General features: G+C 42.5%; 1 protein-coding gene across 10 annotated transcripts in view; it reads left to right on the forward strand.

The window, feature by feature from the left end:
• The window catches only part of PKHD1 (PKHD1 ciliary IPT domain containing fibrocystin/polyductin), a 416,955-nt gene that overhangs the window by 68,740 nt on the left and 334,717 nt on the right, over positions 1 to 13,498 (forward strand). For all 10 annotated transcript variants that reach the window (XR_006532025.2, XM_044776842.2, XM_044776843.2 and 7 more), the window contains 2 exons: positions 2,119 to 2,338; positions 8,443 to 8,593. Coding sequence is in view for 9 of the 10 variants with exons in the window: in XM_044776842.2 (XP_044632777.2) it covers positions 2,119 to 2,338; positions 8,443 to 8,593 (371 nt within the window). In the remaining variant the exon portion in view is untranslated. The remainder of the gene's footprint in view (positions 1 to 2,118; positions 2,339 to 8,442; positions 8,594 to 13,498) is intronic.

A 13,498-nucleotide genomic window follows, 5' to 3' on the forward strand; every position in this document is an offset into this window, starting at 1 on the left:
GTAGGGCAGGGCTGGTAAAGGTGGAGCTCTAAAAATAGTGCTTGTGCAGCTTTGGGTGTCATCTATCTTTACCTTCTCCCAAACTGTACTTCTAACAAAAGAAGAATTTTACTTTTTCATATGATGGGTTGATAAAACCTCTTGTTAGGTGAAATGAATGTTCTGTAAAGTCAGCAAGATTTTCGATCTTTGGATTTCTTGCATTTATATCTTAAATTATACCACATAACTTCTTCATGGAAACTTTAACTTTTCCATGAGGCATGAAAAGCTGAAGTGATGACGGTCACACAGCTATTTGGTGGCAGAACCTTGAGTAAAATTCATGGATTCCGACCCCTGGCCCTGAGTGCTTCCCGTAATCCGCCTTGTCAGTTTGCATCCACCTCATCACTCATAATGAGTTTATTATTTTATAGGTGTTGAGCCTGTTTTTATTTGCTCTAGGCCTTACAGACTGGAAAGTTCTCATGTTTTGTCTATCCTTATGAGAGTCCTACTGTCAGCTATTTAACTGCTATGATTCATTTGGAACATATTCACAGGGAACCTACTATGTGTCAAGTGCTTTGGAATGTTTTAGCAACAATAATATTTGTGTGTGATTGAGTAACTGCAAACCCTCCAACCCGGACTTCCCTCATTTACCCCTCGCTGCACGTGGCGCTGCAGTGCAGGCAGGCGGCGTCGTTTCAAGCCCCCAGTCCTTGATAGCGTTTGTCGTGTACCTGCATGGGAGGCTGGCTGCAGAGGTAGAAGGCTAGAGAGATTTTTCTTCTTTTTCTTCTTTGCTTTGTTAAGGTTTTCAGACAGAGCTGCTCCAAAACCATCTCACGTAGAGACTAGAGACTTGTTTATCCTCCTGTTAAAGGTTATTGCCAATCTGTCTTGTTGATGCTTTTTTACATTTGTGTCTCATGACCCAGAAAGAAATGGCCTAATGGTCAAAGAGTTTCAAATAATTACTTTTATTCTTTATAAAATGTTAGCAGTCAAAATTATATGAAAACCAAGAACTTCTGTTAATCAAGAGATCCCATAAAGAGGATAAAAAGTCTAGCCACAAACTCAGAGAAAGTATAAGCAGCTATATAAGCTCCAAAGGATTAGTGCCCAGAATCGATAAAGAGCACAAATCAATAAGAAAAAGACAAACGTTCCAATAGAAAAAAGGGCAAATGGCAGAAATAGGAATTTCATAGAAAAGGAAATGTGAGTTATTACTAAACATATAAAAAGTTGTTTGACCTAAAAAGTAATGATGAAAATGCAAATTAAGGTCACAATGATATCCCATTATATATGCACTGGACTGGCCAAAATCAAGAGTCTGATAATCCCAAGTGCTCACAATTGTGTGAAGTAATGGGAACTCGTAAATATCACTAGTAGGAATATAAAATGGCACAACCACTTTGAAAACGATATGGCACTATCTTGTAAAGTTGAACTTGTACCTGCCCTATGTACTGGCAATTCTCTTTAAGGAATATCCCCAAGAGGAAATTTTGAAGTAGCAAAAACTGGAAGATATCCAAAAGTCCATTGGCAAGAGAATAGATAAATGTATTGTAGTACCTTCACACAATGCAATATTGAGCAGCAGCAAAAATGTGCGAGAAATAGGTACATATGATAATTTGGATAAATCTTGGAAACATAATATTGAGTGAAAAAAGCAGGTCCAAGAATATTACGTCATGTATTCTGTTTTACAAAGCTCAAAAGCAAGTCAAACTCAACAATCTCTTGTTTAATAATACAAACCCACGTGAGAAAACTGTTTAGAAAATGCAGGCAGTTTTTCCGAAGATGAGGAGAAAGGAGATGGGTGTGGCGACGGTCAGAGATTCGAGATCATCTCAGCTCTCTTAGATCTTATGTCGGCTGGTTGACTCAGATGAATTTGTCTGATGATGATGATTCATACTTTACAATAATGTTACTTAAATTCTTCTGTATGTATTATGTATACACAATACATTTAAAAAAAAGTAGCCTGATAACTTCATTTCCCTATTAGTCAAGGGTGACACATGAACTTCATTCATGGAACAAGGTAAGGCCTTCACTTCTTTTGGTGGTTGTTACCTATCCTAATGTGTCTGTTTCCTGCAGTGTCGTTGGCTTTCCTGTGTGGCCTGAAGCACGAGGAGGAGGGCTGTGACGCCTCCAGCCGGACCTACGTGCAGTGTGATTTGACGGTCACTGTGGGGACTGAGAGCCTGCCCCCATCATGGCCTTACTTCTACATCTGTGAAGAAAGCCCCTCATGCCTCTTTGCACCAGGTCATTGGACAGAGTCAGCGTCTCCATGGTTCTCGGGCCTCTTCATCAGGTAACCCCCTCCTCTCCCTCCCTGACATTCCCCAGGGAGGCATCGCCAGTGGACTGATGGAGGCATAAGGAACTGCAGTCTGGGTGGACGTGGCCCTGGGGGCCCACTGCTCTTGTTGGAGGGACGTTCCATTGTGAACTCCAGCCAGCCTGCATATCAAAGCATCTCCTGTCTTTTCAAGTGTTCAAGAGAACATCTGAAAAATTTACCCAGTAAACAGCCCGCTTTGTTCTTGCTGAGGTTTTAATATTTATCTTCCGATCCAGAGCAACATCTGGTGAATGCCAATGGGGAAAAAGATTAGACATTATGAAAAACAGAAGGCTCTTTTCCCCTTTCCTTTTTCTTTTCTTTCCAAACAGATTCACAAGTATGAAAAAAAGTCATAGAGAAATCCAGCAGATTGTACAATGTTTATTCAAAAGAAGGGGGGATGCGCAGGCGGAATTACTGCACATCTAGGATTTAGGAGCCGTAAGCTTATAAGGATTTTTTGAACTTAAAAAACAAACAACTGAATACCATAACTTTCCAGGTAAAAACCCCTTTTCTAAGCAAATTACAAAGAAAAATGTGACCATGTTGGTAATTCTGATGGCCTTGATTTCCACAAGCAGCGGTTTTCCTCCGCAGCGGGACAGCTCAGCGCTGAGCATTGCTCTGCCCCCTTTTTGTTTCTTGCTTAGATAGAGTAGTTACATCTGATTATTTAATGAAGGCCCCTTTTCCCATTAAAAAATACCTAAAGAAGACCAATTCCCCAGGATGAAAGAGAGAGCCAGCCCTTTCCATGGCAGTCTGACTTGGGATGTCTGAGACAGTCTGTGTATGGATTTGCCACCAAAGGTTTGTGTTTAGCCGGAGGAAGACAGGCACCTCCTTGGCTGTTTGCTTTCTAGAAGGGCATGAAGAACACTGTTTAGGTCACGTGGGAGGTGAGGTGCCGGAGGCTGTACTCAAGTGAGACTGGATTTGAGAACTCACTAATGCTGGATACCAAGAAGTACTTGGCAGCACTTCCCGGCTCCACTGACTTTGAGGACTTTGTCTACATTCTCAGAACCACTCTCTGCAGTTCTTCTGTCGCCTCCTCTTCACTCTCGGAGGTGGCCAAGGCGACTGGACCTCGGACCCCATTGAAAGTTATTGCCTTATCTAGTAATACCATTTGGCAGTATGCACTAATAACCTTATAATTCTTCATACCCTGTGATCCAGCAATTTCACTTCTGGGATTTTAAGAAAGCAGTTAGAAATATGTAACATTTATGAAAAACTATATTCTTTGAAGTTTAAGTATAGTGACAAAAACGTTGAAATGAAATAAGTGTTTAGTGATAAAGAATGCATCCAAATGATAATACTAAGGAACCTTTAAAAATCATGATGTATAATATTTAACCAAAGGGGAAAATGCTTATAATGCATTGGGAAATGAAAGGCACGGGTCATAAAATAGTGGATCAATTTAGTCCTAGTGGTGTACATCGTGCATATGTTTGCAAACACGAAAACAGGTGGTTAGAAAAAAGACTGGAAGGATGTGTTTTAAAATGTTGATAGCGCCTATTTCCCAGTGGCTGGAGTACTGATATTTATTTTCTTCACTGAGTTTTTGTCTATTTTTGTCAGTGAATACATACTAGTTTAATAACCAGAAAATGCACTACAAATGATACAAGGGGCATTAAGAAAATCAAGTGCCAAATGGTTTGCCTTGGTTCCTCTTAAGTTTATGCTTGTGAACCTGGAGACCTACTTTCCAGGATCTTTGCAGGGAACCCATTTGCATTAACTACCTGATACCTCCGCCAGCCACTACCACTGTGGATGTCATTTGGCAAAGGTAGACATGCGTATCTGTGACAGAAATATGCCCAGTTGGTCCATCCATCCATCCATCCATCCAGTTTTTGTCAGGTGCCCACTGTGTTTTAGGCAGTGTGCCAGGAGCTGGTGACTCAATGGTGAACAAGACAGCAGAGTCCCTGCCTTTCAGGGTGGGGAAGAAGCCTGACAATAAACGAGATGATCACATTGTGATAAGGGCTATAAAGTGACAGAAAATAATGGAGGTCCACTTTATACAATGTGCTCGGAGAAGGTTCTCTGAAGAAGTGTCTTTTATGCTGAGCTAAGGAGAAGTTGTCATTATGGACAGCCCAGCAGTGGGGCAGCATATTTGAAAAGGACCCAACAGATTTTATGAGCTGTCAGAGTCCAGAAGGGCAAGAGTAGAGTAAGAAGGAGAGAAAGTCTCTAGCTGAGCTTGGGGATGCAGGTAAGGCCTTGAAGGCCACAGTAAAGAACTTAGGGGGGCCAGCCTGGTGGTGCAGTGGTTAAGTTCACATATTCTGCTTTGGTGGCCCGGGGTTCACCAGTTCGGATCTCGGGTGTGGACCTACCCACTGCTTGTCCAGCCATGCTGTGGTAGGTGTCCCACATATAAAGTAGAGGAAGATGGGCACAGATGTTAGCTCAGGGCTAGTCTTCCTCAGCAAAAAATAGGGGGATTGGCAGCAGATGTTAGCTCAGAGCTACTCTTCCTCAAAAAAAAGTATAAGAACTTAGGTTCTATTCTAAGAACAGGTTGAGTGTCTTTTCAAAGTCACACAGTCAAGCCTTGGCAGAGTCTGCACTGGAACCCAAGGCTTCTGACTCACAGCGCACTTAGCTCGACGCCGTGCTGTCAGTGTCAGTGATGAGAGCCTTGGCTCAGCTGCGTGGCTTCAATGAGATTTCAGAGCCATAGGAAGCAATTTCAGGCTAAGTGAGGGAGACAGAATGACTGCAAGTGTTTTTATTGCCCATGCTGGAGAGCACATGCAAGAAGATTACCTGCTCACTTTTGGATCCGAAGAGACCAACTGAAAGAGCAGTAGATTGGCAGTCAGGAAACTCAGGTCCAGAACTCTCTTTGTCACCATTTCAACCAACAATTTTTACCACATTCCCTCAAAATAAATACGTATGTGCATGTATGTGTGCATCACCTCTAGATCATCTGTATTGATGTCTCTCTATATACATATTTATATTTATATTTAAATATGACCAACTGTACTACTTAATTCATAGGATTATTGTGGAGGAAAACATGGAATAGTAGCTATTAAGAAACTTTGAAATTTTGTAAATGTCAGTCTATTTTTGATATCCTGGTGTCTCTGCTAATTTTGATGATGATTTTTTAATGAAAAAAAGTCTCTAGTGAGATAATCAGGGACAAATACAAAAAGAAATTTGAGCTAAAGCTTGTAAGAAAGTCTAAGCTAGCAGAAAGAGGTTTTAACTCTTTCAGGTCAAGAAGAACATAACTGGGGAAGACAGTGCATTGCTACAGGCCAACGAAAGGAGGGCGGAGTGACTGAACTCCATTTCACTCTAACCTTTGCTCATGAAGAGTCTAGAAAGAGCAGAAGAAGCCTTGCCAGGAGAGTGGGAGCCCAAGACTAAAGGTTGTAAAGGAAGCTGGTCACTTCTTTTCTTGAGTTGAAGTCGGTATCCCAGATCATCCATATACCAAGTGCAAAAAACTTGCTTGTACAGTTGAGGATCCGCTGCTGGTAATGAATGTGAGGGGGGCACACACAACAGAGAGAGGTTATGGGCAAGTATTCTTTGACTTGCCTAAGAAGTGAAAAGGGGGCATTCTGAAAATTCAGACGACTAAGCCTGTGTTATCGCTGACAAAATTCTGGAATGAATTATTAATCAGATGGTTTGTGAGCCTTCAGAAAGAGAAGTAGATCTCTGGGCACCAATTCACAAGGAACAAGATGGTGTGGTAAACCAACCTCATTTCCTTTCTGATGGATTTATAACAGAAATATAGAAGGAGAGCTTCTTAAACTATTCCAACCACCTCCCCGACCCCCAGCAGCAAAGAAATGTTCTCACTGCAGAGCGCAAAGTGGCTTGACACAAGCATTAGGTTGCTTCGAAGTCAGATGTTTTATTTGAAAAGTCTGTGTGAATTTTGTGTTCTATTGCATCATATTTCCATATTTATCTAAACATTACGTTACATTTTAATTTGAAAATTATTTACTTTGCTTTTCCTTTCTGAATTTTTGAGTTCAGCTGAGACTCTAAGACCCAGTGCAGTGTTTATTCTGTGCTTTGTCTACCCCCTGGATGATGGCTCAGCTAAATGGATTTGTAGCTACATTACAGGCTCCACATTCAAACTGTATTTGAGCAATGGGTCCACCTCAGTGAGATAACATATAACAATAATCAATGTAAATTCCTACATTTATCTTTCAGTGATAATACTGCCAACATCACTACCACCAAAAACTATAACAAGAGCTGCCTTTATTGGACATTTACTGTGTGCCAAATTCTGTACAAATCGTTTTCTAGGCTTCATTTTGCTCCATCTCCTCAACACCTCTATAAAGTAGAGTCTCGATGATTAGTAACTCCATTTGATAAACGTGGAAACCAAAGCTTAGAGTCATGCCTTCACAATGCAGTAGATGGTGATATCTGTTTGGGGATTCAAATCCAGCTGGTCTGTTTCCAAGCCTGCCCTCTGCCTGCTAATGCCTCTCAGAAAATCAGCTGAACCAACACAGTACGGAGCAGACCTCAGGTGATGGCGCTCTGAGACTTTGAGTTTCCCACCATCTTAATTTGAGCATGGTGGCTAAAAATTTATGCAGTCTTAGGTGCCATGGGGGGAGAGCTCAGATAAAGAGAGACCACAGCCCCAGTGGCAGCGCAAACTAAGTGTGTTCGGTTCTGAGCCACACAATTTTAAAATATTGAATCGACACTAGGTCTTGGGGACAGTGGGTGTGGAAGTCACAGCTTGGATAGATACAGAGCTGGGAATATTTTAGCACGAAGAGGAAAAGATCTTAAGTAGATGTGGTAGTTATCCTGCTCATTATTTCTAGCAAATTGTGGGAGAAACCATTTTGACATTGATTTGGAAAAAAACTGCTCTAGTTCGACATGATTTATAGTTTCTCAAGCAGTGACCTTTCGCCCTTTCCACTACCCTTCCTGGTCCTCCCATGGGATCTGCCATCTTCGTGGCTGATGTTCAGTCAGCATCTCCAGGGTTGAGAGGAGACAGGACACCTGGGTTCTAATCTGCTGGACTTTTGTGTTTGACTTTATGCAAATCCCCTTATCTCTTTGGGTTACATATTTTATGCCTCTACCTACTTTACTGGCTGAAATGACATATGAAATTGTTGAAAAGTATAAAACATCATGCATTATTATTACTAATCATTTTTGGGTTAGTTGCAACAATGCCTAAAGCCAGGATTATTCTTGAATAAATATCACACTTGTTGGGGACAGTACCCTGCGATGTCCGGGCTCCCACCTCCTCTAGACCACATATTTTTAGACTTTCTGTAAAGCTACACTGCTGTTTTTCATTTTAAATCCAGTCTGGCTTCTCTCCTTAAAGCAAGAGGACTTTTAAAGCAAGTGGCTGGTAGTATAACTGGCACATATATCGAATCTCCTTAGTCTGGGCTGTTAAGTAAGTTTAATTAATTTACTAAGTTAATGTTCCACTGCTAGCAACAGAGCCTCATTGCCATCAGCTGGGGAGAGGGAATTGAAAGCCTAAATGAGCTCATTTTTTCACAGTTGGAATTAGGGACCAGTTAGCCAGTTGTGCGGGTTTTCCAATTTCTCCATCTGCCCTGGGGGGATCCAGGCAATTCACTCCCCCAGCACTAAGGGTGAGTAAGAACGGGAAGAGGAAAGGGGAAAAGGGAAAAAAGCTCTCCCCAGCATTTGCTTCCATTTTTGGAACTGGAAGTATTGTCTGCGCATTGCTTGTTAAGTTGGGCTTGGAGAAGCTTTTGCTAACATCCCTGATAGATCTGGAAAAGAGGAAGGCTTCAGTGAAAGATATTTACCATGTGCATTTTCATTGCAGGGTGTGCAGATAAAGGGAAAACAAATAAACAATAAAAGAATGGAAACAAAATTACAGAAATTTGCAAAATTTGACAAATGGTGGCTTGTAGTTGCCACAAGCTAATGGCTTGCAATGATTAATAAGAGTAAAAATAATTGCATTTCATTAAGATTGATGACACCCCATTTAACCTCCCCTCTTGTTTCAGCCCTAAAGTGGAAAGAGATGAAGTTCTCATCTATAATAGCTCCTGTAACATTACCATGGAAACTGAGGCAAAGATGGAGTGTGAGACGCCTAATCAGCCAATTACCGCCAAGATTACTGAGATACGAGAAAGCCGGGCCCAGAACACTCAGGTATAATCAAATCTTTTTTACAGACTGATTCAAACAGCTCAAATTAAATTTGTAATATTGTGTACATTAAAAAAACAATTTAGTCCAAATGGCAGCGATATATAATATTAAATGCTCTCAAACTTTGAGGAGCTGGTCTAATGCACAACATCTGAATTCACAGTTAACTATGGTTAATCATATATTTTCTCAAAAATAAATGAGGGCTGCCTGGGCTCTTTTAAAGCAAATTCTGAGCAGATAATCTCCTCAGCATTTTGTCCTGCTTCCCCTGTGCACGTTTGAAAGGGGCTCTCTGTGGTGTATTTCTACATGAATAAGTAAATGGCCTACAATTTAACCAGGCCCTTCTGGAAGGTTTCCAAATCACTCAGCCTTTCCCAGTTGGTGGGATGGCGGTGTCTGCTGGTCCCTCCAGTCCATCTCTGTTCCGTGAAGAGCAGAGTGGAAACTACCTTCCTAGGACATTGATTACGTGGAAATTAGAACTGAAAAGGAGCGTGGGGTCACCGGGTCTAGCCTCTGCACCTCAACTCATCTGTTTTGCAATCATCTAGGCCACCCCCTCCGAGTGGCTCTTTTAAGAATATGTTCTTAAAAGTCCCTTGTGAGAGCTTCCACAGCCTCCCCAGGGAATTTTCGAGAATTAAAATCAGAGGCTAAGGGCTCCTTGGAAATATATCAGGTAATCTTTTATAACTCTCCAGGCTTCTCACGGCACACAAACAAAAAACAGTATTTATTGAGCACCTACTCCCTTAGGTGCCTTTCTCTTTATGAAAGCAATTCTCAGGTTTTCTTCTTTCTGTCTCTTTTACTTGGAACAAACATTTATTGAGTGCCTATTATGTGTCACACACTGTATCAGATTCTCTTGTGAATGCTGCTTCGGTTCAACCTGCCCAATCCCAAACTAGGCTTCCTGGCTTTGGAAGGCATGTTTTTCTATAATTTTTGGACAAGTGTTGAAAATGGATCCAATTACAAATAACATGATTTTTCTATCCTCCCTAAACTATTCCTTGTCTGGATTCCCCACCCCCTGGGGTCTTGCTGTCCATTCTGTCACCTCCCCAGGTGCCTCACGCTCCTTCACCTTCCCTTCAGGTGGCAGCCCAGGGCTGTCACTTCTTCCTTCAATGTGTTGCCCAAAGACACCTCTTCCTTTCCATTCATTGCCAGTTTTAACTCTTTATCCCCTGCTCTACAGTCCCCGGATTGTAGCCTCCACTTTACTCCTGTGCCCCTTTCTCAGCAGATGGCTGTCAGTGGTGTGACAAAGGTTTATCGTAGTGGGTTGGGCCTGCTGAATCGGTGTTGCATTGTGGAAAGAGAGCTGTGGGACCCTGAGCAATCTTTAAGCCTTTCTGGGCCTCAGTTTCTACCTGGGTGATAACCTGGGGTGAGCAAATGCCAGTGAAAGGGAGGGAGGGAGAGGCAGGTTATACAGTGGTCAAGGGTGGGCTTTGAGCTAGTCTACTGGGGGTTTGAATACATCGCTTGGCACCTGGGGGACTTTAGGCAAGTTACTTCACCCCTCTGTGCTTCAGTTTTCTGATCTGTAAAGGGGGATGATAATAGAACCCACCTAACAGGGTCGGTGCGAGGGTTCTAACTTGTGAGCTGCTGGGAGCTGCACCCTTCACAGAGTCAACGTCCTGTGGTAGCCATTGTTGGCGGTGCTCGGTCCCTGGTGGTAGTGCTAGAAAGTGGTGTGGAATTAGTTCTCTGTAGTGCTTGTTGCTTTGACCAGATCATTTCACTTCTTAGGTTTCATTTAATTTTTCATCATCTCGAAGACTAATTTTGAATTTTTTGGAGGCTTAAATGCCTCAGTCATCTTTAAATATTTATGCAGCATGTATTTATTGAGTTCCAACTGTGTTCAAGATCCTCTGGCATACTCTAAAGGAGATGGAATAATAACATGGAAAGAGACCCCAGATCTCGGGGATAGTAGGGAAGAGAGACCATATGTCGGAAGCGGGTAAGGTTCAAAGAAAGACACATAGAGTCAGTTCATCACAGTTGGATGAAACGCTGGGTACTATCTAGACCAGCCCCTTCATTTGAGAGAAAGTTAACTGAGTTCCATAAAGAGAGATGACCTGATCAAGCTTATACAGCTAGTAATCTGGCATCATAACCCATATGGCCATAAGTCATTGTGGGGGAAGTAAGCCATGTAATCTTTAGGAACTTGAGGGGCGTGTCCGTCAAAACCTACGAACCTAGCACCAGTGTCTAGGAAACTCTATTCCTGGGAGGTATGGTTACCCTAGAGACGCTGGGATGTCTGGTTTCCCTGCTTGGCCCTGGGGACAGCATCTCACCTGTGTTAGGATACACAATTGCCTTACCTGGGTCTGGGCCTGGGGAAAAACCAGCACTGACTTATACAGACTAGAATTCAGGTCTCTAGCTCCAGGTACTATCTGAGAACCTTGGAACACTGGTGCCATAGAAGGTTAATACGTATTCTGTGATAAAAGCATTCCAAAGTCAAATACATTTATGAAAGCTGGGTTAAACAAAGCTATATTTTTTCCTTACCAAAGGACTTTTGAGAGCATTCCATATGTGATTGCATAATGCGGATTTCTAAGAGAGGGCTGTGGTGCAGAGTATTACCCAAACTTGTTTGTCCATGGAATCCCTCCCAGAATTTCTCTTGGGCCTGGTATTCGTCCTGCTGCCCTCACTTTGGGAAATGTTGCCCCGGCCATGCTCTTCCTCTACCCGACAGTCGGGATTGGAGGTGGGAAAGGTTATCTTCATATGGGCCAGTCAGCTAGGGTCTACTGCAGCGGGCAGTGTTTGCATCATGCCATGAAGAACGGGCAGGGGTTAGGCATTCAAGGATGCAGAGGAAAGGTCTCTCTGGTGGAGGAACCAGGATGCAAAGCACACAGGCAAGAGCCTGTAGGAACAGGGCAAAGAACATGGTGTGTGTAAAGGGTACTAGTGAGCTGTAGGTTTGGAAAGGTAGGCTGGGATTGGATTGTGATGGTAGGTTAAGCGTTTGGTCCTTTAATTCGTCAGATGACAAGTAATCCTCGAGGAGTGGCTGCATGATCTCAGGTGTGCTTTAGTCACACTGATCTGATGGCCAGGTGTGGGATGCCTTGGGAAACCCACGGGAGGCAGGAGCATCTCAACCAAGTGAGAGATAGGTGAACCAGGGAATTGGCAGAGGCAGTGGGGAGGAGGGGACACACACAGTAGTCAACTGTTGATAACACTGGTGCCATAGACAAAGCGTTCAAAGACATGGACAATTAGATGTGGTAGGTAAGGAAATTATGTACCAACGTTCCAAAATGATCTTTTCCAACTTTTGAAGGATACATATATCCATGCATATGACTCTCAAATTGTAATCTCCATCCCAGAGCTCTCTCCTGAACTTTAGATTCCAGAACCTGATGGCCTATCGATAGCTTCACTTAGATATTGCAATGACATCTCAGATCTAACCAATTCTAAATTGGACTCCTGATCTCCACTGCTCCCCCGACCATAGTCCTGACCTGAGCTGATGGCAGCTCCGCCTTTGCAGTTGCTCAGGCCATGGTGGCATCCTACCTCAGATCCATCAGGAGGTTCTGTTGGCTGTACTTTTAATCTGACTGCTTTGTAGAAGCCTACTGCTACCAGTACCACTATCACCTTTTCGTTATCGTTATCACCTGATTCCTTACAAGGCTCACCCAACTGGTGTCCCTGGTTCCATCCTTTCCTCCCTCCTGTCCATTCTAATGGAGCCCCAACGATCATTTCAAAGTATGTCAGACAATTTCACTCTTCTCAAAACCTTTTGATGGCTCCCGGGTTCCCTTGCCATAAAAGCCAAATCCTCACATGGACCTAAAGGGCCATTCTCTGCACCAACCCACCTCCTCCAGTTCCTCTCCGGCTTCACTTCTCATTTCCATTACCTTTACCTGCTCTGTTCCAGGCCCACTGGCTCCTTACTCCTCCTAGAACATGGCAGGCTTGCTCCCACACTGAACCTTTGCATTTGCTCTTCCTTCTGCTTAAAATACTCTTCCCTTTCCTTTTTCAAGTACAATCCTGCACTTTGACTGAAATGTTACTGAATGTTTGCTGAAATGTTCCTTTCTCAGTGAAGTCTACCCTCACGACCCTATTTAAAATTGCAGCCCTGTGCTGCTCACCCCATATTTCAGACTTGCAATTTCCCTTACTCTGTTCTATTTTTCCATCATCCTTATCACCTGCTAATATGCCACATAAGGTACTAATTTATTATGTATATTGTATAGTGTCTGACATTTCTCACTAGAATATGGTGTCCAAGAAGGCAGAAAGGTTTGCCTACTCTGTTCACTGTTGTATCCCAAGCACCTAGAACAGTCTGAATCAGTCGTGCTAAGGACCAACAGAAACGCAAAGAAAGGCAATTAAAACAGGCCTTCTTGTATGTTGCTTCTCCAGTCCTATTTTTAAAAAAATCATTTTATTGAGGTCATATTGGCTTATAACATTGTGTAAATTTCAGGTGTATATTATCATATTTCAGTTTCTGTATAGACTGCATCATGTTCACCACCGATAGTCTAGTTTTTATCTATCACCATACATATGTGCCCCTTTACCCTTTTTTTCCTCCCCCCTTTCCCCTTTGGTAACCACTAACCTGTTCTCCTTACCTATGTTTTAACTTGTATTTTTAAAAAACCTAATGACACTCTAGGATATAAACTCCTTGAAAAGAGGAACTTTGTTTTGTCACTGCTATTTCCCAGTGCTTACAACTATGTCTAGTACACAGCAGATCCCATTAAAAATTACTGAATAGATGAATGGATTTATAAATGAATGAATACATCATGGTCATCTTTTCATCTAAGGCATGTCCATTTTTCTTGTATTCAGAAGACA

This window comes from Equus asinus, chromosome 8 (assembly GCF_041296235.1).
Source record: "Equus asinus isolate D_3611 breed Donkey chromosome 8, EquAss-T2T_v2, whole genome shotgun sequence".
NCBI lineage: Eukaryota > Metazoa > Chordata > Mammalia > Perissodactyla > Equidae > Equus > Equus asinus.